At 49.1% G+C, this 27,241-nt stretch overlaps 1 protein-coding gene across 4 annotated transcripts; it reads left to right on the plus strand.

The window, feature by feature from the left end:
* The first annotated feature begins 67 nt into the window (after window positions 1-67).
* Window positions 68-27,241, plus strand: LOC125720609 (patatin-like phospholipase domain-containing protein 7). 4 transcript variants are annotated; one of them, XM_048996224.1, is made up of 35 exons: window positions 68-154; window positions 2,619-2,675; window positions 2,791-2,865; window positions 3,118-3,205; window positions 3,621-3,703; window positions 3,844-3,935; window positions 4,056-4,196; window positions 4,284-4,443; window positions 4,524-4,604; window positions 4,992-5,120; window positions 5,549-5,629; window positions 6,074-6,155; window positions 6,357-6,439; window positions 6,857-7,015; window positions 7,121-7,198; window positions 7,768-7,973; window positions 8,255-8,386; window positions 8,461-8,584; window positions 9,649-9,762; window positions 9,852-9,927; window positions 10,266-10,415; window positions 12,530-12,593; window positions 12,794-12,962; window positions 13,912-14,094; window positions 14,881-14,999; window positions 16,157-16,313; window positions 16,428-16,544; window positions 18,385-18,454; window positions 18,544-18,660; window positions 19,060-19,208; window positions 19,285-19,437; window positions 21,544-21,657; window positions 21,955-22,039; window positions 22,987-23,099; window positions 24,341-27,241. In XM_048996224.1, exons 1-35 carry the CDS (start codon window positions 83-85, stop codon window positions 24,389-24,391), a joined length of 3,924 nt encoding a protein of 1,307 aa, XP_048852181.1. In that variant the 5' UTR covers window positions 68-82; the 3' UTR covers window positions 24,392-27,241. The 4 variants fall into 4 exon arrangements, with proteins under 4 accessions (XP_048852181.1, XP_048852214.1, XP_048852193.1 ...); XM_048996257.1 differs by having other exon boundaries at window positions 3,624-3,703; XM_048996236.1 differs by lacking the exon at window positions 18,544-18,660.

A 27,241-nucleotide genomic window follows, 5' to 3' on the forward strand; every position in this document is an offset into this window, starting at 1 on the left:
ATGACGTCATATGGGGGCGGTGCAGCAGCAGGGACACTGAGCCCAGTGACAGTGGCCACAGGGGTGTCAGTAAGTAACTTAAATGTCATCTTGTTTTTATATCTGTGGACTTAATGGCCTGTCTGGGTCAGCCGAGTATGTTTTCTTTGCAATTGTAAGTTCAGTGTTAAGATTCAGTATTAAATCTTCGATTAAGATTTTACCAAAGCGTGTATAGAACAGTTAATTCAGTACAAATTACTTATTAGTATACGCGCTGTTTGCGCTCGTGACTCCTTGTCAGGTTTTTTGTTACTTCTAAAGTTTGTGCTCTATTATTTCTGCGCTTAGTCATTTAACTGCTAGCTTTTTTAACTTAATAAAAATTTGTGTGTGTGTGTGTGTGTGGTGTGCGCATGGGGGCAGTAAGTAGCTTCATCAGATTGCGAAACTTGCCCATATTGGATTTCAGCTTTAGGGTACATGCATGTTTTCTGGGGGGGGGGGGGGGGGGGGTGAATAAACGTGAATATTCTGGCAGTGTTTTGTACAAGAGGTCAGATGGAGGGCCACTTCTCCAAAAACTGTGGGCTCCAGCAGGTGTCTGCTTACAGCCCCGCCAGAGGTGACCTCCCAGCTTGGGGTCTCCTTCTCCCCACTGGTGCTGTAGGTCAGCCAGTGGTGCACATCACTCTCCACGTCACTCATTCCTTGTCCTTTGGTGGACCAGCTTCTCCCAGTGTGTCATGTGTTTACTCGTGTTTATCCCAGTGACAGTAGTTGTTTGGTGGTTTTAATCATTCCCTGATAAAGACGCAGGGAGCCGGACACACTAAGGCACAGTGTCGATCTGGACTTCACCCCTGAGTGAGCTCAGCATGTCTGCAGGACGAGGCAGAGAGTGTCGGTGTCGATAATTCCGTGTTTACAAGTCAGGCGTAGCGACAGTGTGACTTTAACTGCAGTAACGCTGCAGTAACCTGTTCTCTGTCGTGTGTGTACGTTACTGACCAGAGAATTTGTGCGTGTCCATTTGTCTTATTTAACATTCCGTATTTCCTTCTGTTTTTCTTCAGTTAGGAAGTTGGTTTGTAATTAGTACCTGGCTATGAGTACAGGTCTGCGTGGCTGTTGCTGCTGCACTTATCCTTATTAATTTGCTGGTGTTATTAATAGCTAAATAATGTATGTATCTTGTGCTATGTGGCTTCCTTCCATGGGGCTTGCATGCATTGACATTCAGGCTGTGAAAAGTGCACTTGCACTTATCCGTAGTGTTACATGCTTGGTTGCACTTATCCGTAGTGTTACACGCTTGGTTGCACTTATCCGTAGTGTTACACACTTGATTACAATTATCCGTAGTGTTACACACTTGGTTACATTTATCCGTAGTGTTACACACTTGGTTACATTTATCCGTAGTGTTACATGCTTGGTTGCACTTATCCGTAGTGTTACATGCTTGGTTGCACTTATTCGTAGTGTTACACGCTTGGTTACACTTATCCGTAGTGTTACACACTTGGTTACAATTATCCGTAGTGTTACACACTTGGTTACAATTATCCGTAGTGTTACACACTTGGTTGCACTTATCCGTAGTGTTACACACTTGGTTTCATTTATCCATAATGTTACATGCTTGGTTGTACTTATCCATAGTGTTACACGCTTGGTTACACTTATCCATAGTGTTACATGCTTGCTTGCACTTATCCATAGTGTTACACGCTTGGTTGCACTTATCCATAGTGTTACACGCTTGGTTGTACTTATCCGTAGTGTTACACGCTTGGTTGCACTTATCCATAGTGTTACACGCTTGGTTGTACTTATCCATAGTGTTACACGCTTGGTTGTACTTATCCGTAGTGTTACACACTTGGTTTCATTTATCCATAATGTTACATGCTTGGTTGTACTTATCCATAGTGTTACACGCTTGGTTACACTTATCCATAGTGTTACACGCTTGGTTGTACTTATCCGTAGTGTTGCACACTTGCTTGCACTTATCCATAGTGTTACACGCTTGGTTGCACTTATCCATAGTGTTACACGCTTGGTTGTACTTATCCGTAGTGTTACACGCTTGGTTGCACTTATCCATAGTGTTACACGCTTGGTTGTACTTATCCATAGTGTTACACGCTTGGTTGTACTTATCCGTAGTGTTACACGCTTGGTTGCACTTATCCATAGTGTTACACGCTTGGTTACACTTATCCATAGTGTTACACGCTTGGTTACACTTATCCGTAGTGTTACACGCTTGGTTGCACTTATCCATAGTGTTACACGCTTGGTTGTACTTATCCATAGTGTTACACGCTTGGTTGTACTTATCCGTAGTGTTACACGCTTGGTTGCACTTATCCATAGTGTTACACGCTTGCTTGCACTTATCCATAGTGTTACACGCTTGCTTGCACTTATCCATAGTGTTACACGCTTGGTTGCACTTATCCATAGTGTTACACGCTTGGTTGCAGTTATCCATAGTGTTACACGCTTGGTTACACTTATCCATAGTGTCACATGTATGGTCACATTTATCCTTATCCATAGTGCTATTAAATGGGTAGCACAGCTTGTAATTGCTAAGTTCTGGCTAATCCATCCTTTACCTGTCACAGACTGGCTACGGCGGAATGATGGAGGACCAGGAGGACGAGACCTGCAGCATTTACCCAGTGAGAATTCCTTACCCCGCCTCTACAGCCCCCAGGCAGGCACGTATTCCAGCAGGCCTCTGCTGGTTAACTGCGTGAAAGCTGGACTCCTCAGGTGCCTGGTTTTGCTTTGCAGGCCGTGCTGCCCAGCGGCAGTGAGATCCAGGCACGGCTTCGGCGGTTTGTGGAGGAGGGACTGCACACCTCTGTGGTGAGGAAGAGCGCAGTGCCCTGAGCGACTGTCCGTCTGAGTCTGTCGTTGCTGGTCCTGCTACAGCTGGACACTCGCCTTCATGGTGTCCTGGTCACCTTTGCTGATGCAATGAGCTCTCAAGCATTTCCCCCTGGCATCAACTAAGTTCACCTTCCCTTTGTCTGCCCACATGTTTTCAGTTTGCCATGACCCAGAGAGGCGTGCCTGTTACGGCAGCGGTAAACCTGTGCCTTTGTTTCGTTTCGGCAGCTGACGGGTGTTTTGATCGGCATGGCGGTTGGCCTGTCCGTCATCGGCTTTGTTCTGCTCATCATCTACAGGAGACACAAGCTGGCCAGTGAGATCTCTCCTCTTCTTCCTCTTCAGTTGTATATAGTGATTGTTTGGATGAAGACCAGTTAAACAGAGTAGTCACACAGATATCTTGTTAAAACAAGATTACTGTATCTGTACTAATGGGATTAAACAGAGATTAAAACGGGGAATCGAGTCATCATTCGCTAGCAGGCGGAGCAGCCACTTCAGACGGCGGATAGGAACATAAGAACGTAAATTTACAAATTAGAGGAGGCCATTCGGCCCATCAAGCTCGTTTAGGAAGAACTTGGCTAATAACTTAAAGTTATTAAAATCTTATATAGCACTGATTTAAAGGAACCCAAGGTTTTCACTAATTAGAAAATAACATATTCTGTATGAAAGTGCAGTTTTATCCTTGTACACCTCTATGTTTATGTGTGATCTGTGTTTAGAAGATCGGCAGCCAGATGCTCCCCATTATCGCTTCCGGAAAAGAGACAAGATGCTCTTCTATGGCAGAAAGATAATGAGAAAGGTGACTGGAAAAATGTACATTTTTGTTTGATTGTACTTGCAGACTGGCTCCCCTAGAGGGCTGCAGAGAGCTGCGGGCACCCATCTGCAGTATGCATTGCTCATGCTGCTGCACCCTCTCTCTCATTCTCACCTCCGCAGGTACAGACCTTATCTTCTGTCCCTCCCAACTCGAGCTCAGTATCACGGCAACGACTCCGAAAGAGAGCAAAAGTCATGTCTATAGCTCGCCAGTGAGTCTCACACTGCACGGACACGCACACAACAAGAGCTGAACACTGGCCCATCCACACGCCGGTGTCTTGGCTACGGCCATTAGTCTTGCCATTGAATGTGAGGCCCTTCTGCCATAGGATCTTGCAGATACGGAGAGAGCCCCCCAGCCTGGAGCCCAAGGAGCCCCCCTCCTCGCTGCTAGAGGCCGACCTGACAGAGTTTGATGTCCAGAACTCCCACCTGCCCTTGGAGGTGCTCTACATGCTGAAGAACGTGAGGTGAGCGCCATCTACTGGAAGACGCTATATGGCATCCTGCTCCTGCCGATGTGGCTGAATGCCGAGGGTCTCTCCAACGGTGGCCAGGGTGCTGGGCCACTTCGAGAAGCCGGTCTTCCTGGAGCTGTGCCGCCACATGGTGTTTGTGGAGCTGCAGGAGAGCGAGAACCTCTTCCAACCCGGCGAGACGGACGACAGCATCTACGTGGTTCAAGATGGCCACCTGGAACTCTGCATCCGTGAGAACGTGAGTGTGGCGTGGTTCTGTGGCACCTGATGCTGACTTAACGCTGGATCGAGGGAGACATTTTCTCCTGCTCCTGGCAGGACGGCACAGACGCGGTGGTGAAGGAGGTGCTCCCTGGAGACAGCGTCCATAGCCTGCTCAGCGTCCTGGACGTCATCACCGTGAGTCTGCGGCCTCATGTCTCCTCCACCATGCTCTGTGCCACATATCCGGCACATCGCGTGTCATTGTAGCCACATTTCCATGCTGTGATGGTTTCTCTCGTATTTTCTGTTCAGTGTATTTTTATATAGCGCCTTTCATAACAGCCAGCTGAAGGCGCTTTACATGGGTGTGTTGTGGTACAGTAAGACAGAATAGATCAACAGACAGAAAGACAGAAAAAACCGATGAACCCTCCTCACTGTACTACACCGTTAGCATTAGGTAGCATGTAGCGTAGAATAATCACTGATAAACGATGTCTGCTGTCTAGCAAGTGGGAGCTTCGCTCCTCTTCCCTGCTTCTTCTTGGCTATCATGGCTGCCGTGTCTTCTTCCCACCCCAGGGCTACGTCGCCCCGTATAAGACGGTGTCGGCCCGGGCTGCATCGCACTGCACGGTGCTGCGCCTGCCAGTCACCGCCTTCCAGGCGGTCTTTGAGAAGTACCCAGACGCCCTTATCCGTGTTATTCAGGTGCGCTCGCCGTGCCGCGTCTCACTCTGTGTGTGCCGGGGGGCGTTAGATCGTAATTAGCCAGCTAGGGACTCCATTCATACCTTTACTTTACCTCCACGTGGATGTCGCACCCAGACTAAATGGAGCCATGAAATTATTTTATTTTCTATGAAAAGCAGAAGATTTGACACTGCTGTCGTAATAGTGCTACTTTTGCGCTGCATCCTGTCTCTGTTACTTACTGAACGTGAGGGCGGCCCCTCTGCCTCACAGAGCGCCTTACTGGCCTGTCATACCCCAGCCTTCTGTAAGGAGGAAAGGCCTCATGGGTCCAGGTTCCGTTGGGGGTGGGGGGGGGGAGGGGGGTGAGCTGCACTAGCAGGGGGCACCGTCCCACTCTTGGTTTTGACCGTTTCTTGCTGTTGTTGTCGCTCTGCTGGGTTCAGATCATCATGGTACGTCTCCAGAGGGTCACCTTCTTGGCTCTGCACAACTACCTGGGCCTGACCAACGAGCTCTTCAACCCGGTGAGACTGCACAGCTCAGCATTTGGGTCCCGATCACAGAAGAAGGATTCAGGCTTACGATCATAATTCTACGTGACGGGGGGCTTGTTCTGAGGCTGGATGGCCATACTGACCCCCCTCATCGGGCCTCCTCTGCTATTACACTCATGACCTTCCCATTTTGTTGTCGATTTATGTGGCCACATTAGCAGTTGTTGGTATTGTTAAAGTACAATAGTTTGTTTGTTTGTAATTTTTATTTAGTTTTGAATTCTATTAATTGTGTTTTCTACTTGTGTCTCGGCTGCATGTTTAATCGGACACCGCATTCCATCACCCGCAACAGATTGAATTCCCCGTACTTTTTGGTGAATTAGTGGGTTTAGCTTGTGAACAGGGTGTGGGAGGGACCGTGTGTTATGGTGCCTGTGTGGAGGGAGGCTCATGGCTCTCTGCGTCCTTCAGGAGAGCCAGGCCATCCCACTGGTGTCGGTGGCCACCGTTATGGGGGAGGGCAGCCCCGCCAGGGCCTTCCGGAGACAGCCAGGTGGGTGGGAGAGCTGTGCTGTTTTATCTGTAAGAAGAGACCTGCTAGAGCGCCTCCATGCTCTGCGTCTCTGCCAGCCCGTTCAGTCTGCTCACCCGTCCGTACACACGCACGCCCCTGTGCGTGTAGCTGTGCAGCCTCACCCTGCAGCCCCAGTGACATAAGCACGTTCAGTCCTGCCTGTCATTGTGTGACCTGCAGCAGCTCCTGGCGCTGATGTCAGCATGGTGTATGAGCGAGCCGATGCCCTCCTAGAGGATGCATCCCCCAGCCCCACACACAGGGTAACTCTAAAATCCTTCGCCTCCCTTATGAGGCTTTTCATCATCTACACAGAAACCTCCTGGTAACCACTCTCTCTCTCTCTCTCCCTCTCTCTCTCCCTCTCTCTCTCTCTCCCTCTCTCTCTCCCTCTCTCCCTCTCTCTCTCTCTGTCTCCCCCTCCCTCTCTCTCCCTCTCTCTCTCTCTCCCCTTCTCTCTCTCTCCCTCTCTCACTCTCTCTCCCCCTCTCTCTCTCTCCCTCTCTCTCTCTCTCTCTCTCCCCCTCTCTCTCTCCTCTCTCTCTCTCTCTCTCTCTCTCTCTCTGTCTCACTGTCTATCTGTCTTATTGTCTCTCTGTCTCTCTGTTTTTCTGTCTCTCTGTTTCTCCGTCTCGCTCTTACTCTCTCTTTCTTCCTGTCCTCTTCCTCTGTCTTCTAAGTCCATCTTGAAAAAGAGCATAAACGTTCAGCACACCCCTGCTTCCCTGTTCCACTACGCTGACACCAGGGGGCAGCGTGAGCACATCTTCCATCACAGCAGAATTAACGCCATCTTCCAGGCAGCAAAGAAGGACCTCCTTAACTTCTTACAGCTTAAAGTGAGAGCTTGTCTCTGTATATATACATATACATCAGCGTCAAGCCCCCTGTGTGCTCCTCTGATGTTACACCAGTCCACCTGTTTGTGTCGCTGCCTCAATCAGGATGCCAGCGTTCTGGAGGGTCGTGTGGACCTGCGTCATGTCAAACCCGGCTCTGTGCTGGCGAAGCAGGGTGACCAGGTCAGTTATTTTTACACTCAGACCCCACTCTCATGCTCCTATCTGACATCCAGCTGTGTTTTCTGGGGCTGTCAGGCCTCTCACGGGCCCAGCAGGTGCCTGTGTCTGTGGTCAGAAGGTTGCTGGTTTGACACTTTGAAGCCTGCTTGGTGATATCACCACTGGGCCCCTGAGCGAGGCACATAACCACCAATAGTCTGACCCTTTATACAGAAAATAAGTAATTTCTTTATTTTTTTCTTTCTTTGCATGTGTGGATTACTTGGATTGTTATTGACATCTGGTGTAAATTTCATGTCAATAGTCCCATTACAAATATATTTACTGAGAAAAATGTTGACACGGTCAATACTTATTTTCCTCACTGTATGGGAACCACAAGCCCCCCACAATGTAATAAAAACATGTTATTTTGACATTGTGGGGGCCATATTTCAGGTCCCCACAAAGATCTGTGAATGCAAAAATGCCAAAAGTCTCGTTTTTTGTTAGGTTTCCCCATATAAATGACTGGAGAGTCCCCACCAAGACATAACTACAAACCTGTGTGTGCGTGTGTGTGTGTCCAGGACATGAGCGTGCAGTTCGTCATCTCGGGCCTGTTGCACGTCTACCAGCGCGTCATCGACCGCGACGAGGACACATGCCTGTTCGTGGCACACCCTGGCGAGATGGTGGGCCAGCTGGCAGTGCTGACAGGGGAGCCGCTCATCTTCAGCGTGAGGGCGCAGCGCGACTGCAGCTTCCTGTCCATCACCAAGGCCAACTTCTACGAGTGCGTCAGCTGCTGGAACTGAAACTTTGTTCAGGATGGAGATGCTGTGTGTGTGTGTGCGTGTGTGTGAGTGTGTGTGAGTGTGTGTGTGAGTGTGTGTGTGTGTGTGAGTGTGTGTGTTCATAGTGCAGGTCTCAAAGTGCATCTTTGTGTTTTATCATCTGCTTCAGCATGTATTCTGGCAGGGCTGTTTTCAGTTTCACCATGCTATGTGTCTGTGTGTGCATCTCTGTGTGTGCGTCTGCATCTGCGCGTCTGCGTGTCTGCGTGTCTGCATCCAGCATCATGAGAGCCGAGCCTCGCGTGGTCCTGACCATGGCCCACTCGGTGGTGAAGAGGGTCTCCCCGTTCGTTCGGCAGATCGACTTTGCGTTGGACTGGATGGCGGTAGAGGCCGGACGCGCCCTCTACAGGTAAGCACCAGAACTGCTTGCTGGTCCCCCCGCAGTCGCCTGACATCTTTAATTTTCGCACCTCCCCCCTTTAGGCAGGGTGACAAGTCCAACTGCACCTTCATTGTCCTGAGCGGCCGTCTGCGCTCTGTCATCATGAAGGAGAGCGGCAAGAAGGAACTGAGTGGGGAGTACGGGCGAGGAGACCTCATCGGCGTGGTGAGGGCCGGCACCCAGGTCATGGCCGTACACACAGACAGGTGGCGTCCCAGGCAGGCTGCACCCCCCACCCCCCCTAAACCACTCCCGATTATATTTTGCCACGATGGTGGGCGGTTAGCACCAATGGTTTGCTAATTCATTGCCCCGTGGGCAATTTCCCTTCATGCCCTTTCCAGCACATGCCCATGCGTTCACTTCCAGGCCACCCGTGAGAACTGCCACTATTCCGCGTTTTCCTGTTTCCACATGCTACTGTGATTCTCTGTAGCCCCACTGAGTATAACTCTGATTAGAGAGATTGTTCTGAAACGTTTATATTTTTATTTTTAACAAAAACTGCTAAGGCTGGAAAGCACAAAGATCTGAGGCCAGATCAATGGGCCTTCTTTTGTGTATCTGCAACAGTCCATAGATCAGGGGTCACCAACCTTTTTGAAAGTGAGAGCTACTTCACGGGTTCGGAGCCATACGAAGGGCTACCAGTTTGAAACGCTTCCTCTGCTGCCCCCTGGAGGATGGGCTCCCCCTTTGGGTCTGGTTAGGGTTAGACCTTCCTCTGCCGCCCCCTGGAGGATGGGCTCCCCCTTTGGGTCTGGTTAGGGTTAGACCTTCCTCTGCCGCCCCCTGGAGGATGGGCTCCCCCTTTGGGTCTGGTTAGGGTTAGGGCTTCCTCTGCTGCCCCCTGGAGGATGGGCTCCCCCTTTCAGTCTGGTTAGGGTTAGGGCTTCCTCTGCTGCCCCCTGGAGGATGGGCTCCCCCTTTGGGTCTGGTTAGGGTTAGGGCTTCCTCTGCTGCCCCCTGGAGGATGGGCTCCCCCTTTGGGTCTGGTTAGGGTTAGGGCTTCTCTGCTGGCCTTGGGCTTCCTCCCAAGGTTTCTTCCTTCTAGGGAGCTTTTTCTTGTGAAAGTCACCACTGACTTGTTCACTGGGGGCTTTGGGCAGTGTGATGTGAAAATGCACTTATATAAAATTGGATTGAACTGAACTGATCTAGGAGACTGAGTCGCACTGTTTGAGGAGAGACTCCCAAATCTCTACTCCATTCCCTCTGGTCTCACACAGGTGGAGACGCTGACCCATCAGAATCGGGCCACCACGGTACACGCGGTGCGGGACTCCGAGCTGGCCAAATTCCCAGAGGGGGCTCTCAGCTCCATCAAGAGACGGTACCCGCAGGTACGACCCCCCCGTGATTGCATTCCACCATCAATCTCCAAACCCATCTACCGGACCGCGCTCTCACCCGGTCACACTTACTGTCACAGGTGGTGACGCGATTAATCCATCTGCTTGGCCAGAAGATCTTGGGAAACCTACAGCGAGTCAGTGGACCTCTAGCAGGTCAGTGAATGTGTTTCACAGGCTCTATATGTCCGGCTCTGGCTCTGCCACCATCGTTACAGTACCCCCTACAAGCAATATGGCTTCTGACAAGAGAGCATTTGGCAATCAAAAGCAGCCCCTCTGGGTCGTGCTACAGAGCCTAGGGTCATAGTCACAGCTTGTCACAGTGTGTCTGTGTATCTCTGTGTGTCTGTGTGTGGGTCTCTGTGTGTCTGTGTGTGGGTCTCTGTGTGTCTGTGTGTGTGTCTCTGTGTGTGTATCTCTGTGTGTGGGTCTCTGTGTGTGTACATGTGTCTGTCTCTCCCACGCCATCCTGACGTTGCTCTTTTCCCCAGCTCATGGCTTGGCCCTGCACTCCCCCCTCAGCCAGTGGGACACAGTGAACCCAGCCTCAAACCTGTGCACTGTGTCCGTCCTGCCTGTGTCAGAGGATGTGCCGCTTGCTGCCTTCTCGCTGGAGCTGCAGCACGCCCTGGAGGCCATCGGTGCCGTCGCTCACCTGCTTTAATCTATAGAACCTGACAAACGAAAATGTGTTGATTTTCACACCCATTAATCTCAGCATCATAGCTTTGAATAGGTGTAAGACACAGACATACTTGATCGTCCAAGTTGCAACATTGTGTGCTAAAGCATTCCAGAGTAACCCTGTGCGCAATGAGGCATATATTTGAAACGTTTTTGACTAAAACGCATCCCTGATAATTCATAATACATTGATATTTTTGACATTAGATGGAAAACAAAGCACATATTTGCTTTCGCAATGATCCATGTTAGGGGCGGCATGGTGGTGCAGTGGTTAGCACTGGGGGTGGCATGGTGGTGCAGTGGTTAGCACTGGGGGCGGCATGGTGGTGCAGTGGTTAGCACTGGGGGCGGCATGGTGGTGCAGTGGTTAGCACTGGGGGCGGCATGGTGGTGCAGTGGTTAGCACTGGGGGCGGCATGGTGGTGCAGTGGTTAGCACTGGGGGCGGCATGGTGGTGCAGTGGTTAGCACTGGGGGTGGCATGGTGGTGCAGTGGTTAGCACTGTTGCCTCACACCTCTGGGACCCGGGTTCAAGGGTTCAACCCCGATCCTGGGTTGTTCCCTGCCTTGTGCCCATTGCTACCTGGATAGGCTCCGCACTCCCCGCGACCCAGTAGGATAAGCGGTTTGGAAAATGGATGGATGATCCATGTACTACCTTTCTAGGGAAAACAAAATATTTATTTTCTAATTCATTTATAATAAACCTATAAATCAAGGGAAAATCACCCAAAAACGCAGCATTCTCCTTATTAGGAAGACAATTACTACAATTAGCCTCTTTACCAGGGGTCACCAACATGGTGCCTGCGGGCACCAGGACGCCCCCAAGCACCACATGAATTGCCCATGGACCTGTTCTAAAAACAGCACAACTCACCAGTGAGCAGCATCCATCCATCCATCCATTTTCCAAACTGCTTATCCTATTGGGTTGCAGGGGCCTACCCCAGAAGCAATGAGCATGAGGCAGGGAACAACCCAGGATGGGGGGGCCAGCCCATCGCAGGGCACACTCACACACCATTCACTCTCACACGCACACCTACGGGCAATTTAACTCCAATTAGCCTCAGCATGTTTTTGGACTGTGGGGGGAAACCGGAGTACCCGGAGGAAACCCCACGACGACATGGGGAGAACATACAAACTCCACACATGTGACCCAGGCGGAAACTCGAACCCGGGTCCCAGAGGTGTGAGGCAACAGTGCTAACCACTGCACCACCATGCCGCCCCCAGTGCTAACCACTGCACCACCATGCCGCCCCCCAGTGCTAACCACTGCACCACCATGCCGCCCCCCCCATTTTATCCTGTTGCTATTCTTCTTTAATGACATTTACATTTATATACAATGACAATATTTTAAAAAAAAGCATTTAAAACATGTTTATTATACATGAAGTTTAGATAAGTTTGAAACACAAACTGGTAGCCCTTCGTATGGCTCAGTACCCGTGAAGTAGCTCTCAGTTTCCAAAAGGTTGGTGACCCCTGCTGTAGAGGAACACCATAATTACTATCAGATAACTTCAGCAAGTTATGGAAGTTATGAATGGAATAAAATACCCTAAAGGGGCAGTGGTGGCTTAATGGTTAGGGAAGTGCACTTATAATTGATAGATTGCAGGTTCAAATCCCCGACCAGCAAGGCACCACTGAGGTACCCTGAGCAAGGTACCGCCCCCCAGCACTGCTCCCCGGGCGCTGAATTAGCTGCCCCCTGCTATGTCACATATGGGTTAAATGCAGAGGACACATTTTGTTCCCGTGGTGTGTCAACAATGACAACTAATCACTAAATTAGAAAGATACCCATTTCCGCCGTGCATTAACTATGTGTTCCTTCACAATACTAAGTCACAGAAACATCCCCAATGAAACCCCTGCATTCCCGCATCAAAGAGACTCAACATTTATAGGGTTATATCTGTAGTGCCTGCAAATTCCAGGAAATGCTCGCCATGGTGTGTCAATCACGCATGGTGACTGTGAGGTCACCGCTTAGCACCAACAGAGTGATGAGGGTGACGCTAACTAACACTCTGATTTCAAACCCCTCCAGGTCCCACCCTGTTGCTCACCAGTGACATCATAATGCAGCGCCTGGGGGCCACTGCCCTCGACAGGTCAGTCTCCCAAACTATACCCAGTAGCCTTTGCATTTCCCACAATTCCCCTGTTTACATACCTGCTTTGGCAGGTGGGAGGGCGGATGTCAGACTGCCAGCCAGCTCTTGGAGTTTGGCTGAGGGTCTGGGCCGTGGATGAGTACAGTGCAGCTGGACTGTGTGTGTTTGCCTAAGCCCCCCCCCACATTGTCGTGCAGTGCACACGAGTACCGCCTCTCCAGCTGGCTGGGTCACCAGGAGGATATTCACCGCATCGTGCTCTACCAGTCTGATGGCTCCCTTACCGCCTGGACCCAGCGCTGCATCCGACAGGCCGACTGCATCGTCATCGTGGGGCTGGGGGAGCAGGAGCCCATGGTTGGGGAGGTGGGGATCCACCTGGTGTGGGCGGGGAAGGGGAGGGTCCACCTGGCATGGGGGGATGGTCCACCTGAAGCGGGGGAGCGGGGATGGGGGTCCATCTGGTCTGGGGGGGCTCCACCTGGAAGGGGTAGCGGGGGAGTTTTCCTGGAGCTGGGAGGGGGGCATGTCCCGAACGCCCACTGGAACCCCGTGGGTTATTGCTGTTCATGTTCAGTGGCGCTGCATTACTCCAGATGTGAGTGCGGTCTAACCATGTTAACATTCAGCACTCAGACCGTGACACAGAAAACAAATCACACGGGCAGCAACGCATCTGCTAAAATAATCACCCCCCACAGACACGCAAAAAATGATGTTCAGTCACGCTCTCTTAGCAGCAGACTGTCATCTGTTTGAACCGGGATCAGAGTTACGGGAGATCAAAACCCGATGGAATTATTCCAGGGGAATAATTATCATTCACCGCTCCGCATTTCCATTCCTCACTCAACAGACCCGTGAGCAGAGATCAGAGACGCCGCCAATCAGAATTCCAGTCAGCCAGTCCCTAATTAGGGTAATTAGAATGAAAAGGATGGATGGGGCGAGATGGCATTAAGCTACAAGAGGAGGGAGTACTTCGATGGCTTTGAGCAGTTTGGGGTGTTGTCTCCAGTCATGTGGGCCTCGCTGCCTCTCATTTTAATTGAACTGAATTCATAATGCTTTTATTAGCCTGAAAAACTGATATAGATATACTCACACAAGGGTGCGTTGAGTTTTTATTAAATTATGGAATGTTGTGTAAAATTCAGCATCAACCCTTACAAACAGCTGGTTTGTAACCCGGAGAAAGCTAGTGCTTTATTGGTACTCAGCCTTGGATCGTGACCATTACTGGTCAGGTTCGCTTTCAGAAGCTTTCCCTTTAAACGGAGAATCCCGGCCAAAGACCCCCCTGATGTGCCCCCAGCTGGAGCGCATGCTGGAGGGAAGTGCGGTCAGGGCCCAGAAACACTTGGTCCTGCTGCACCGTGAGGATGGGCCGCCCCCCCAGGGCACAGCAGACTGGCTGAACATGCGCAGCTGGATCTCGAGACACCTACACCTGTCCTGCCCTCGGAGGCTGTTCTCCAGGAGAAGCCTGCCCAAGCTGGTGAGTCAAGCACGTCTGCTAACTGAGCCGCTACACAGCTGCTCTCTTACTGCGCCTGTCGTACAAAAAAATGGAAATGCACAAATATACTAAGAGTGCCACATACATTGCCGCGCTGGGAGACCCATCCATCCATCCATCCAATGTCCAAACCGCTTATCCTACTGGGTAGCTGGGGGTCCGGAGCCTATCCCGGAAGCAACGGGCACGAGGCAGGGAACAACCCAGGACGGGGGGCCAGCCCATCACATGGCACACTCATACACCAGTCACTCACACACCAGTCACTCTCACACCAGTCACTCTCACACCTACGGCAAGTTACGCCGGGAGACCCTTTCCCTCTAAATACGCTCCTCTCTGCCGCCCCACAACACACAAACGGACGGGCCACAGAGTGTAGGATTTGTGAAGGCTGTGCTTCTTGGGATCGATTTCATGGGATCTCACGGGATGTTGCGCTCGGCTGACGCCGCTTGCTGCAGGGGAGAACATTCCAGGTCATCCACCAAACATGAAGACATCTAAAATTAGGCTTAAGACCCCCAAAGAAAATCCCATCCCCCAAATTGTGTTCAACTTTTGCTCATCTCTGTGGCCTTTTATAATCTCTGACATTTGCAAACTCCTGTTACGCTTAGTGACATTTACACTATTGTTACACCTTGTGACACTTACACTCCTGTTACACTCTATGACATTTACTGTTGTGTTATGCTCTGTCACATTTACACCCCGGTTGCGCTCTGTGATGTTTACACTCCTGTTATGCCCCCCCAACACCAGAGAGAGATGTATCAGCGGCTGTCCCAGAAGCCACCCCAGCGACACTCCGACTTCTCTCGCCTTGCCCGAGTCCTCACTGGCAATGCCATCGCCCTGGTGTTTGGGGGCGGTGGAGCCAGGTAAGTCTGCCACCTGCTGGGCAGACAGGGCAGCACTAAAACCCTGGTGATCTCTCACCTTTGTTCACCATGACAGACAGGGCAGCACTAAAACCCTGGTGATCTCTCACCTTTGTTCACCATGACAGACAGGGCAGCACTAAAACCCTGGTGATCTCTCACCTTTGTTCACCATGACAGACAAGGCAGCACTAAAACCCTGGTGATCTCTCACCTTTATTCACCATGACACACAGGGCAGCACTAAAACCCTGGTGATCTCTCACCTTTATTCACCATGACACACAGGGTAGCACTAAAACCCTGGTGATCTCTCACCTTTATTCACCATGACACACAGGGCAGCACTAAAACCCTGGTGATCTCTCACCTTTATTCACCATGACAGACAGGGCAGCACTAAAACCCTGGTGATCTCTCACCTTTATTCACCATGACACACAGGGCAGCACTAAAACCCTGGTGATCTCTCACCTTTATTCACCTTGACAGGCAGGGCAGCTTTTCCCATATCGCTGACTTACTCTGCGGCTGCTTCAGCAGATCTGTAATTAATGAGGATGTACAGACTTTTTTAATGAGGAACTGGGTAGTTTGATCCTGTGGGTAATAAGCAGATGGAGGGATTAGTGAGGAATGAGTGTGATTTTAAAATGTATTATCATCTATAAAAGACTAGAACCCCACAGATAGTGATACCAGCCTTTACTGGTAATTAATTGGCCCAAAGAAGAGCGGTTTGACCTAAAATAGGCTCCTGCTCTATCCCAGGTGATGATGATGATGACACTTACCTGTGCTTCCTTGCAGGTAAGATAATTGGAGGGTCGCCTAGCAGGTGCCCAGAGGAAAGATCCTTCCTCTCTTCCTCATTAATTTGCCTCCTCAGCCGCTGTCTCTCCCCTGTCTGCTGCTGAATCCTGGGGCAGCTTGTTCTGATTACCTCCCGAGTCTGACAGCAGCTCCTGTCTTTCACTTTATTTGTGCCTGTCGAATGTCACCTGACCTGCTCTTGCCACCCCCTGATTGGTGCTTTTACCTGATTCTATAAATGGCAGCCACCTGCTTCTGTTCCTTGGTATTGCTCTGAGTGATTGCGTCATGCCTGTGTCAGCTGTGAGTCGTCCCCACTCTGACACGCCCCTCTATCTGTACAGGGGCTGCTCCCAGGTGGGGGTGCTGCGGGCCCTCACGGAAGCCGGCATCCCTGTGGACATGGTGGGCGGCACTTCTGTCGGTTCCCTCATGGGGGCGCTGTATGCAGAGGACAGGAGCAGCAACCGGATGAGGGTGCGAGCCCAAGAGTGGGCCTTGGTGAGTAGGGCTGTGATTGGCAGAACATGTAATTACCTTTGATTGTAAGCATTGGGGAGGCAAGAAAAGCAGCAACAGTAATTAAAATGCCCCCCCCCCTCACCGACCCTTCAGGAGATGACATCGGTGTTTAAGAAGGTTCTGGATCTGACCTATCCTGTCACATCCATGTTCTCGGGGGCTGCCTTCAACTCCAGCATCAGCTCCGTCTTCAAGGACAAGCAGATTGAGGTGTGTGATGCTGCCTTCTTCTCTGCTCAGCGCTGTGTAATCCTGTATAGCCTCGGCAGGTTTCAGTCGGCTCCCTCAGTATCCAGTATTGCGGGTGTGTAACCTATATACTACCCCCCCCCCCCCCCCCCCACAAAGTTTAAATATACACGGTTCGGAAGCTTATAATGATACATTATTTGCCATTTTGTACAAACACATTGGAATTTTCCAGTTTCTGCATAGCTCATCCTGCCCTCCCAGGAGACACACACACACGCACACATACATACACACACACACACTCATATGCACGCACGCGGATGCCGGATATACCTATCCTTATGGGGACCGCTCATTCACTTCTATGGGAAAAATGCTAACTCTAACTATGACAACCGTAACCCCCACCATACAGTTTTTGCATTTTTAGTTTTTTCATAGCTGTCACTGATTTTTATAAAATAGAGTTTTCCCTTATGGGAAAACGGATATTTATCACGTTATGGGGACATTGTGTCCCCATAAGGATAGGTATACCCACTCACACACGAACATACACACACACACACACACACACACACACACACACACACACAGAGAGAGCTTACTCTGTCGGCCTTGGGATTTGAACCGGTGACCTTACAGACTCCATACCGACTTTGGAATAGCACCACTGTGGGGGGTCAGAGTCGATTCTGCCTTGTTATTTCAAATATAGATCAACTGCCATTTTCTCCCTGTTGCTCTGGCTAAACCAACTCTCTCTCTCTCTGTCTCTCTCTCTCTCTCTCTCTCTCTGTCTCTCTCTCTGTCTCTGTCTCTCTCTCTGTCTCTGTCTCTCTCTCTCTCTCTGTCCTCTCTCTCTCTCTCTCTCTCTGTCTCTCTCTCTCTCTCTGTGTCTCTCTCTCTGTCTCTCTCTCTCTCTCTCTCTCTGTCTCTGTCTCTCTCTCTGTATCTCTCTCTGTCTCTCTCTCTCTCTGTCTCTCACTCTGTCTCTCTCTCTCTCTGTCTCTCTCTCTGTCTCTGTCTCTCTCTCTGTCTCTGTCTCTCTCTCTGTCTCTCTCTCTCTGTCTCTCTCTCTCTCTCTGTCTCTCTCTCTGCCTCTCTCTCGCTCTCTGTCTCTCTCTCTCTCTGTCTCTCTCTCTCTGTTCCTTCCCTGCACATATAATGTATGTTCAGAGAAACCCCCTCTGCTTTAAATTTCTCTCAATATCCCACCATATTTGAAGAAGCTTTAGCTCTCAGACTCACAGTGTTAGTAAGCGGTCTGTTCGGATAGGAGGCTCGATCTTAGGCTCGTCGTCATCGTGTGATGAAAGCTCTCCTCTCCTGCATGGCATCATGGGAATGTGGTCAGCTTTCTCCATACCTTTAAGATAGGAAAATTTACACCTTATGTTTAAATAGCAAGTAGTATAACAGCTGTAAAAAGAAAAGGGTGAATCTAAAAAGGAATCTCTTTGGGTGTGTGTGAATGATGCATGAGAAGCTGGTGCTGAGTTCAAGGCGCTTTGTCAGTGAGAGCTGACAAAGCTGTGGGTTTTTGCCTGTTTCAGATAGCCTTGTGAGTAACAGGTGCAATCCTAATTGGCACATTATCATGTACGAAGGCATTTCACTTTCAGCCAGCAGTGTGATTGGGGAAACGACTCCACTTGCTGCTTAATGAGCTGCCTTTAGCCCCGCCTCCTAACCGATGGGTGGTCCCAGTGGGCTGGCTAAAGCATTAAACACTGGTATTTAGTTTTAGCTTTTTACTAGGTGCCTGAATGAAACCCTCGATCCCTGGAAGTATGTGTCTACAGCCCCTGTCCATAAGTCACTCAGCCGTTGATCAGCCCCTTCCTACCTCCCCCAGGACCTGTGGATCCCATATTTCAACATCACCACTGACATCACAGCCTCCTCCATGAGGGTGCACACAGATGGTGAGCCCCCATTTCCCAGCTGCCTCTGCTGCTGCCTGCTGCCCCCCTCCCAGCATGCACAGCTAACCCCCAGGCCTGCCCCCTTGCAGGGTCTTTGTGGAGGTACGTCCGTGCCAGCATGTCGCTTTCGGGATACCTGCCCCCCCTCTGTGACCCTAAAGATGGACATCTGCTCATGGACGGGGGGTACATCAACAACCTGCCCGGTGGGCTGAGCTCCTCTTTCCCACATTGGCTGTGTTCAGGTTTAGCTGTATTCAAGATATGTTCCGGTTTAGCTGTATTCAGACTGTGTTTAGGTTTAGGTTCAGGTTATCTGTGTTCACAATTTGTTCGAATTTACCTATGTTTAGTGTGTGTTCAGGTTCACCTGTATTTAGATTGTGTTAAGGTTTCCCTGTATTCACTGTGTGTCCAGATTTACTAATATTCAGAGCGTGTTCAGGTTCAGTCATATTAGGAGTAATCTGTGGTCTGAGCGTATTCTGGTTCACCTATGCTTAGAATGTGTTCAGGGTTACTCGTATTCACAATGTGTTCTGGTTCCTTTCTGGGCCCCGTGTTATTGGATAATATATAGCAAAACCTCCCCCACTCCCTTTTAGCGGATGTGGCGCGCTCCATGGGAGCCAAGGTGGTGATCGCCGTGGACGTGGGCAACCAGGACGAGACCCACCTGACCAATTATGGCGACTCCCTGTCAGGGTGGTGGTTGCTGTGGAAACGGCTCAACCCCTTGGCAGAGAAAGTGAAGGTGGGAGGCCTCACAGGGCCTGGTTTCCGATAGGGCTGCTGTGTTCCGTGGCGCTCATCTGACGGCTCTTGCGAAGGTGCTGGACATGGCGGAGATCCAAACGCGGCTGGCCTACGTGTGCTGCGTGCAGCATCTGGAGGCCATGAAGAGTAGCGAGTACTGCGAGTACATTCGGCCGCCCATCGACTGCTACGGCACGCTGGAGTTTGGCAAGTTCCACGAGATTACTGTGAGTCTTACTCTCTTTTTTTGTCTCGCTCACACTGATTCAAGATACTTTGTGCAATTAAGGTATGTGTCTGTACTGGCAAAATGTAAAGAAAGGTGCTCTAAAAAATAAATGTCTTCTTTCCCCCAACACTGTCACCCTCCAACATCAAGTTTTATCATTCCAGATCTCAATTTTAACTTCACTATGTATTTTGTTAGAGTAGTAACATTTACATTTAATTATTTAGCAGATGCTTTGGTCCAAAGGAACAAGTGAGGAAAGCTTAGGCTCTGAGAACTGAGTAGAGTGTTATGGTTTGGGCTCCGGAGGCCTACAGTGATATGATTACTCTGCCAACTGCAGGAGTCAAACTTACTAAGCTGTGCAACATCCCCCTCAAGAATATTAGAACAGATTAGCTCCTGTGGCTTGAACTGACAAGCATCAGGTAATAATGCCTTTCAGCAGGTAAGCATCTTGTGCCTGTGATCCGAAGGGCGTTGGTTCAAATCCCAGAACAGGCAGAGTGATGTCACCATTAGACCCCTGAGCAAGGCTCTTAAACCCCAACTGGTCCAGGGACTTTGTAACCCTGCATGAAGGGAAACCATATATCATTATATTTAACACCAGTCAGATGTAATGTTTCTCAGAAAGACCTGGATTTCCTCCGCTGAGGCTGATATCTGTTTCCTGAGCGCTCTTGCAGGAATCCACAAGCGACGTTTGGTGGTCTTACCCCGCGTTGTGCTCTCGGCAGCAAACTCGTGGTTGGACATGCACAGAGCGTCCTGTTCCTTATTGCATTATGGACGGGTCACAGAGACTCAGGTTAAGTACCTCACTCAGGAGCATGAGAATAAATCCATGCAGGAAGGGCAGGAGGAAGAACACGGTGGGAGAGTATTGACCTGCCCACCCTGGAGAGCCCTGAAGCCTTTACCATAATGCAGGGTCTGCTAGCTCAGAGTCTTCTGTGCAGTATTACAGCCATATAAAGAGACAGAACACACTGTATGGAAGAATGAGGACAGGCTCTGTGAGGTGGGAGGGGGCATCCAGCAGGGGGCAGGAAAAGAGAGGACATGGGGGAGATGGTAAATAGTGGGGGAGATGGTACACGGTGGGGGTAATGGTTCAAAGTTGGGGAGATGGTTAATAGTGGGGGAGATGGTGCATAGTGAAGGAGATGGTGCATAGTGGGGGAGATGATGAATAGTGGGGGAGATGGTGCATAGTGGGGGAGATGGTGAATAGCGGGGGAGATGGTGCATAGTGAAGGAGATGGTACATAGTGGGGGAGATGGTGCATAGTGGGGGAGATGATGAATAGTAGGGGAGATGATGAATAGTGGGGGAGATGGTGCATAGTGGGGGAGATGGTGCATAGTGAAGGAGATGGTACATAGTGGGGGAGATGGTGAATAGCGGGGGAGATGGTGCATAGTGAAGGAGATGGTACATAGTGGGGGAGATGGTACATAGTGGGGGAGATGATGAATAGTAGGGGAGATGATGAATAGTGGGGGAGATGGTGCATAGTGGGGGAGATGGTGCATAGTGGGGGAGTGGGTATATAGTGGGGGAGATGGTGAATAGTGGGGGAGATGGTGCATAGTGGGGGAGATGGTGAATAGCGGGGGAGATGGTACATAGTGGGGGAGATGGTACATAGTGGGGGAGATGGTTAATAGTGGGGGAGATGGTGCATAGTGAAGGAGATGGTGCATAGTGGGGGAGATGATGAATAGTGGGGGAGATGGTGCATAGTGGGGGAGATGGTGAATAGCGGGGGAGATGGTGCATAGTGAAGGAGATGGTACATAGTGGGGGAGATGGTGCATAGTGGGGGAGATGATGAATAGTAGGGGAGATGATGAATAGTGGGGGAGATGGTGCATAGTGGGGGAGATGGTGCATAGTGGGGGAGATGGTGAATAGCGGGGGCGATGGTGAATAGTGGGGGGGATTGTGAATAGTTGGGGAGAGGGTACATAGTGGGGAAAATAGGCAGTTTTCCATATGCCAAAAGGACCTTACTCAAGGGCCCAATGGCGACATCACTCTGCTGACACCAACTCAAGGCAGTCCCTTGCCCCCTTGCCTCCCTGTGCCCCTTCTCAGGAGGTGGGCTACCAACACGGGAAGACAGTGTTCGACGTGTGGCGGCGCAGTGGCATAGTGGACAGCATGCTTAAGGACAGGCACCAGGAGTACCACAGAACCAAGAGGAACCATGTGAGCAGGGACACCGTCCTTGTGTTTAAATTTCACTTAATTTTTACTGAAAGACATCTTTGAGCTGTGAGATTGACAGATCGGTATCTAACACACATTTTTGTGCAGACTGGTCACGCAGTCTGGTTGAGACAGAACTGGCTTTGCAGTCTGACAAGCAGGCTTGCTGATGTGTCGTTTTCCAGAACTTTCCGGGCTCGTGGGCTGGCGGCAGGTGGCAGATGAGAAGCTGACATTTCCAGCTGGCTCATCACACTCTGCCTCATCTGGTTTTTCTCTCTTTGCCTCCTCACTCAGCTGCTCACGTGCCCCAACGCATCCTTCACAGACCTGGCGGAGATCGTGTCCCGTATCGAGCCAGTCAGACATGCTTATGTGCAAGGTGAGACTGACTGTTTGTGGGTTAGGATGATGGCATCAGCAGGGTTTCGAAAGACCAAGTAGGGGTGGTCAAAACGACCTTAGGAAACTGTAAGGATCTGTCCATGGTGGTGATCACAGAAATGCAGTGAAGTAGGACTTGGTCATGGTGACTCTCATAGGATAACAGTGAAGCAGGATCTGGCCATGATACAGATTACAGGAGAACAGTGAAGCAGGAGCTCCTCATGGTGACACAGTAGTACAGTAAAGCAGGATCTGTCCATGATACCAGTCACAGGTGAATAGTGAAGCAGGATCTGTCCATGGTGACTATCACTAATGAACAATTAACAGGGATCTTTCTAAGACTAAGCAGGGCTGGTTCCGATGACCTTAGGAAACTGTAAGGATCTGTCCACGGTTCTGATCCCAGGAGAACAGTGAAGTAGGATCTCCTCATAGTGAATATCACGGGAGATCAGTGAAGCAGGATCTGTCCATGGTGCTGATCACGGGAACCATGACCCAGGATTAGTTCATGGTACCAATCACAGGGAAGCAGTCAATCATGTTGAGTCCTGTCCATGGTTCTGATAACAAATGTGCAGCATCAGCGTGAGGGTCAGTCTATGATGCTGATCAGAATGTCAGTGATACCACGTGGCCTAGTTCCTTGTCCTAAAATTATTGTTACCAGCTCTCATGTTCGCCATTAATGTTTTGTACCCAAACTCAAATTGAGAAAATTGGAAGAAAATGCTACGAACAACTTTGAGTTAATAAGGCGACAGACCGACACACACACATATACACACACTGGTGAGCACTGCAGCTCCCAGCATGAGATAATTGCCTGTTGGTTACCCAGTGACATAAATGTCCTCCTCTTTCTTCTATGTGCTCCATTCTCCCCCACACTTATAATCCCACTCCCCCCCCCTTGGCCTTCCTCTTCCTCTCCTTCAGTGGAGTCGGACTGCCAGACAGACTATGATGAAGAGGCCATGGAGAGTGCCCTCTCTGACTTTGACACGTCTGCTCAGCTGGGAGAAATCACAGAGGAGGAGACGGCCAACACTGTACGTGACAAGGGGGTGCTCTGTGGATTAACAGGTCAGGGCATTGTGCCAGTGACCGGGAGGTCATCAGATTAAATCCTAGGGTTTGCAGAGTGATTTTACCTTTGGGTGTCTGAGCGAGGCCCTTAACCTCCAGGTGCTGCCTGACCCCCGCTTTTTATAAAGATACCTTGCTGTGGATAAAAGCTTCTGCTAATGTTAAAAAAGTTAAAAAGAATTAATGGGTCTCCTGTAAATGCATGAGAAAAGCCCACAGTGGGTCAGCAGAGATACAGACGCTGAAACTCCGGTAATTGGTCTGAATCACTAAGTGCTATCACTCTCAAAATGTCGCCTCAACGCAGAGCACACTTTAGCCCCGCTGTTACTCACGGCTACATACGGCATTAATAATATGTGCATGTTTCAGGGGTTCCTACTTAAAAAGGCCCCTGGTACTCCGGATGAACTTCAAAGCCCTTCTCTGTAATACAGATTTGAGGGACACTGTGGTGATCTTCAAGCCTCAGATCGTTAATGATATTAAGCAAGCTGAAATCTCTTATCTTTTATTTTATGTACAACACACTTTTCATAATAAAAGTCCTTGTAAGTACGTTCTCCGCACTTTAGTCTTTTATAGATTTACTCCATGACCATATTTTCAGTTATTTAAATGCTCATTCAACTTATTTAAGTGTCAAAATATTCCAGAAAATTCTGACAATACATTACCAAACTTTTTTTTTTTTTTTTTAACGTTACCAGCTTTTGTGAAAATATGTAAATCTGGATATAAAAACCCGGCTGTTGTTACATAATAATGTTTGTCACACCTGAGGTAAAAATCAGCTTAAGTGCTCTATAGAAAATTCTTTTACTTAGTCGTATTCATTTATGTACAATTGGTCTAGATGAAAGGTGTACAAGATAAAAAAGCACCTTTTACACATTAAAAGAGTCAAGCAGCCATTGCTGGCTGACGGGGGTAGACGGTGTACGAGTGGTGAATTTAAAATCAGGTCTTTGTAGTTTATGGGGTGGGGGGCAGGGAGTGTTGCGATACCGCAAACAAAGGGGAGGCTCACAGGTTTAAGTTAAACATAGAAGCACAGTGTTTCCGAGGTCATTAATTTATCTACTGTTGGCGTGGACGTTACTTACAGGAAGGACAAACAGGATCAAGTGAAATCTGTTGATTTAAGCTTTATTACGCAGACGGGGGGCTGAGGATCATAACTGTCTCTTCTCTGCTGTTTCAGGATGAAGAAATGGAAATGAAACGCAGGGATGAGGGCCCCGCCCCTCGCTGAGGATCTCAGCTCTCGATCGACCCTCACACCCTCCCCACACGAGACCAGGGAGTGTCGCTTATTTTTTTTAAATACATTTTAGAATCAGAATCAGAATTTTCAATCAGAATGAAAAATTTCGCTCATTCCTGACAGTGTCACCAGTGCAGAACAAAGACGCATCAAAGGAATGTTACAGAAACAATAAATAAAGTACAAATAACCATTATGCCATTACAGAATAAAAAAACAATAAGAGTAAACAATAAATAATCCAAGGCCAGGATTCATAATAAAAAATAAACTTAGTTTATTTATCTACTATTTTTAGTAGAGTTTATAGACTGAGTGTGTAAACAAAGGGTCAAGCGTGAAAGAGCCCAAAATAGCAGTAGGAACAGTTTGGCGTCAGGCCACAGCTCCTGGGAAGAAGCTGTTTTTCAGCCTTGAGCTCCATGACTTCAGGGTTTGCCAGGTGGTGGGGAGGCTGACAGCTGGTGTCCGGGGTGTGTGGGATCCCGGCTGATGCCCTGGGCCCCCCAGGTCAGGTAGAGCTCTTCCAGGTCTGTTAGCTCTTCACCGATGATCTGCTGTGCCATTCCAAAAGTTAAGTGAGCTTTGGACCACGACCAGCCAATAAGAGTAAACGGACGCTTAATGATCTTAAGTCTGAAGTAAGAGGCTGATATTAGAGACATAGGAGGAGATTAGTAATGGATGATTAAATATGATAGACGTCAAAACAATGACTGAGCCAATTTAATCCACCTGGTAATATACTGCATTGATTAGTCACTACTTACTAACTGCTATTACTGCAAACCCAGCAGCAAAATGTATCAGAAAAGACCATTTTTTTCCAGATTTCAGCTTGAAATATTCACAGGCAGCTTTAAATATAGTACACTGGCCACACTCAGAGCTGGGGCCGAATTTCAGAGACAAGGTAGTCAGGCAGCCTTGAGACGGTACCTGGGTTCAGAGTGGGTGGCTAATGGACCTGCCCAAAGCTCAGTGAAAACGGTGCTAAGCACGAATCTCGTCTGGGCTGAGGTCACGCTGCTGGATTTATTCTTTGAATAGCGTGAAGAGGCTTTGTTCCTGATGCTTATGTATAACTTTTTAGAGTACCTGTTGCCGATGGTACCTCTGTTCATACCGATTGGCCGCTTACCGATTAATGGTGTTACTTCACATTAGTTACACATTTACATTTATTAATGCTCTGAGACAGAGCAGCATCCCATCTGGGGCGTAGCCTGGCCACATGCCCTGCGCTCTCTGGGGTAGATCCAAAGGCCTCACCGCAGCACTGACCAGGAGGTCATATCAAATCATGTTTATTTTCGCCTTTCCAAAGGTGAAACACCATCTTCCTCCCTGGCATTTGAGGAAGCAGCTTTTCTCCAACTCTCCAGCCTGTAGATCATCTGCTCCATTCTGCTGCATGCTACCTTTTACATCTGAAATATCAGAGGTGTCTAAGAAATGCCACAGAGTGTGGAATATCCAGTACAGTTTAGCATTTAAACCTTGGATTCCATTGGATTGTATTTGCATTTCTTGGATTACTGCAGACAAATTATAATGCCACAAACCTACTGCATCGGCAATAAATTAAAAAATATTTCTGTGCAGATTTGTGTTTTTGCCCTCTGTGGATGTGTAGGAGTATCGTGTAGGAGAGCATTTGATATTGGGGTGAGGGGACACAGCTTAATAATTTAAAACCAGAGGTCTGCATGAAGCCAGATTAAATATTTAGTTTGTACACCCAGTGTATGTAATTAATGCTTTTTAAGAGGAACATGCAGGGAGGCTTGGGCCGTAAGTACAGGTTCAGACATTTATCTAGCACTCCTGAGGAATGTCATGGGAAACCAGGGCTTTGCTCAAGGGCCCAACGAGGATGTGACTATTCTGCCAAGGATGGAGTTTGAACCCGTGACTTTCTGGTTTCAGGAGCAGAGGCCTGAGCCACAGCACCCCCCTCCCCAGCCAGGGAGCATTAATCCTGGGCTCCACACAAACGCGTCATGTAAGGCTGTGTCTCTGGTGCCTCACATGATCTCCTGATCCTGATCTCCTGTCTCACTCTGTTCAGTTATCACTAACCTCAAAGTTTCCATCTGGTTGGGACGGTTCCCCCAGGCCCCTCGGCATGTCCACACGGGCTCCTGTTCTCCTCCTGCAGCTCGTTACGGTATTAAACCCTTCAGCTGGTCATGCTTCCCAGCACAGCAGGACCGCAATCTTCCCCCCAGCGTCGTCAAAGATCTTTACCCTCTGAGAAATTAGCTCAGCTCTCTGTATTAATTGATATCGTCTGTAAACTCAGTCACTAATTTTTTTCGACGCGATTCTAAGGAAATCTATGCCCAATGATGATGTTAGATGTTACTGCATCCAGAATGGTTTGCGTTCAAGGGCTTATTTTAAAACTGTTGTCCAATCTATTAAACAAAACTATCAGTGAAATGAATGATTAAGCCATAAAACCTGTGACTTTTTTCACACTCGTGGGCTTAGGGCACCTCATGTTCTTCAATCTTGCAGTTTCCATGGTTGCCCTGATGTCAGCTTCCAGTTGACTGATATCTCGTTATAACATTGACACCCACTCATCTGAGCTCTTCTTATGACATGCAAAAGCTGTACTAAACAAAAAAGCATGACAAGCATTATTAGACAAACTGACATATCTTGTTTTCAAAATCAATACATTGAGGAGATCTGTTAAGTAATATTGCAAGTTGTAGCTGTCTGCTATTAAATGTATTTCTTGGTAAGTCAGTAATTGTACTTGTAATACAGGTAATCCAACACCATGTCTACTCACACCTGAGGTAAATAAATTTATGAAAAAATGTT

Source organism: Brienomyrus brachyistius, chromosome 2 (genome assembly GCF_023856365.1).
Source record: "Brienomyrus brachyistius isolate T26 chromosome 2, BBRACH_0.4, whole genome shotgun sequence".
Lineage (NCBI taxonomy): Eukaryota > Metazoa > Chordata > Actinopteri > Osteoglossiformes > Mormyridae > Brienomyrus > Brienomyrus brachyistius.

What these genes read in the sequence shown, in the direction of transcription:
- LOC125720609 (XM_048996224.1), top strand. Translation starts at nt 83, where the DNA reads ATGTCATCTTGTTTTTATATCTGTGGACTTAATGGCCTGTCTGGGTCA. An exon ending in TACATGCTGAAGAACGTGAG is followed by an intron (nt 4,197 to 4,283) that starts GTGAGCGCCATC and finishes AACGGTGGCCAG; the next exon opens with GGTGCTGGGCCACTTCGAGA. An exon ending in CCCTTATCCGTGTTATTCAG is followed by an intron (nt 5,121 to 5,548) that starts GTGCGCTCGCCG and finishes TGCTGGGTTCAG; the next exon opens with ATCATCATGGTACGTCTCCA.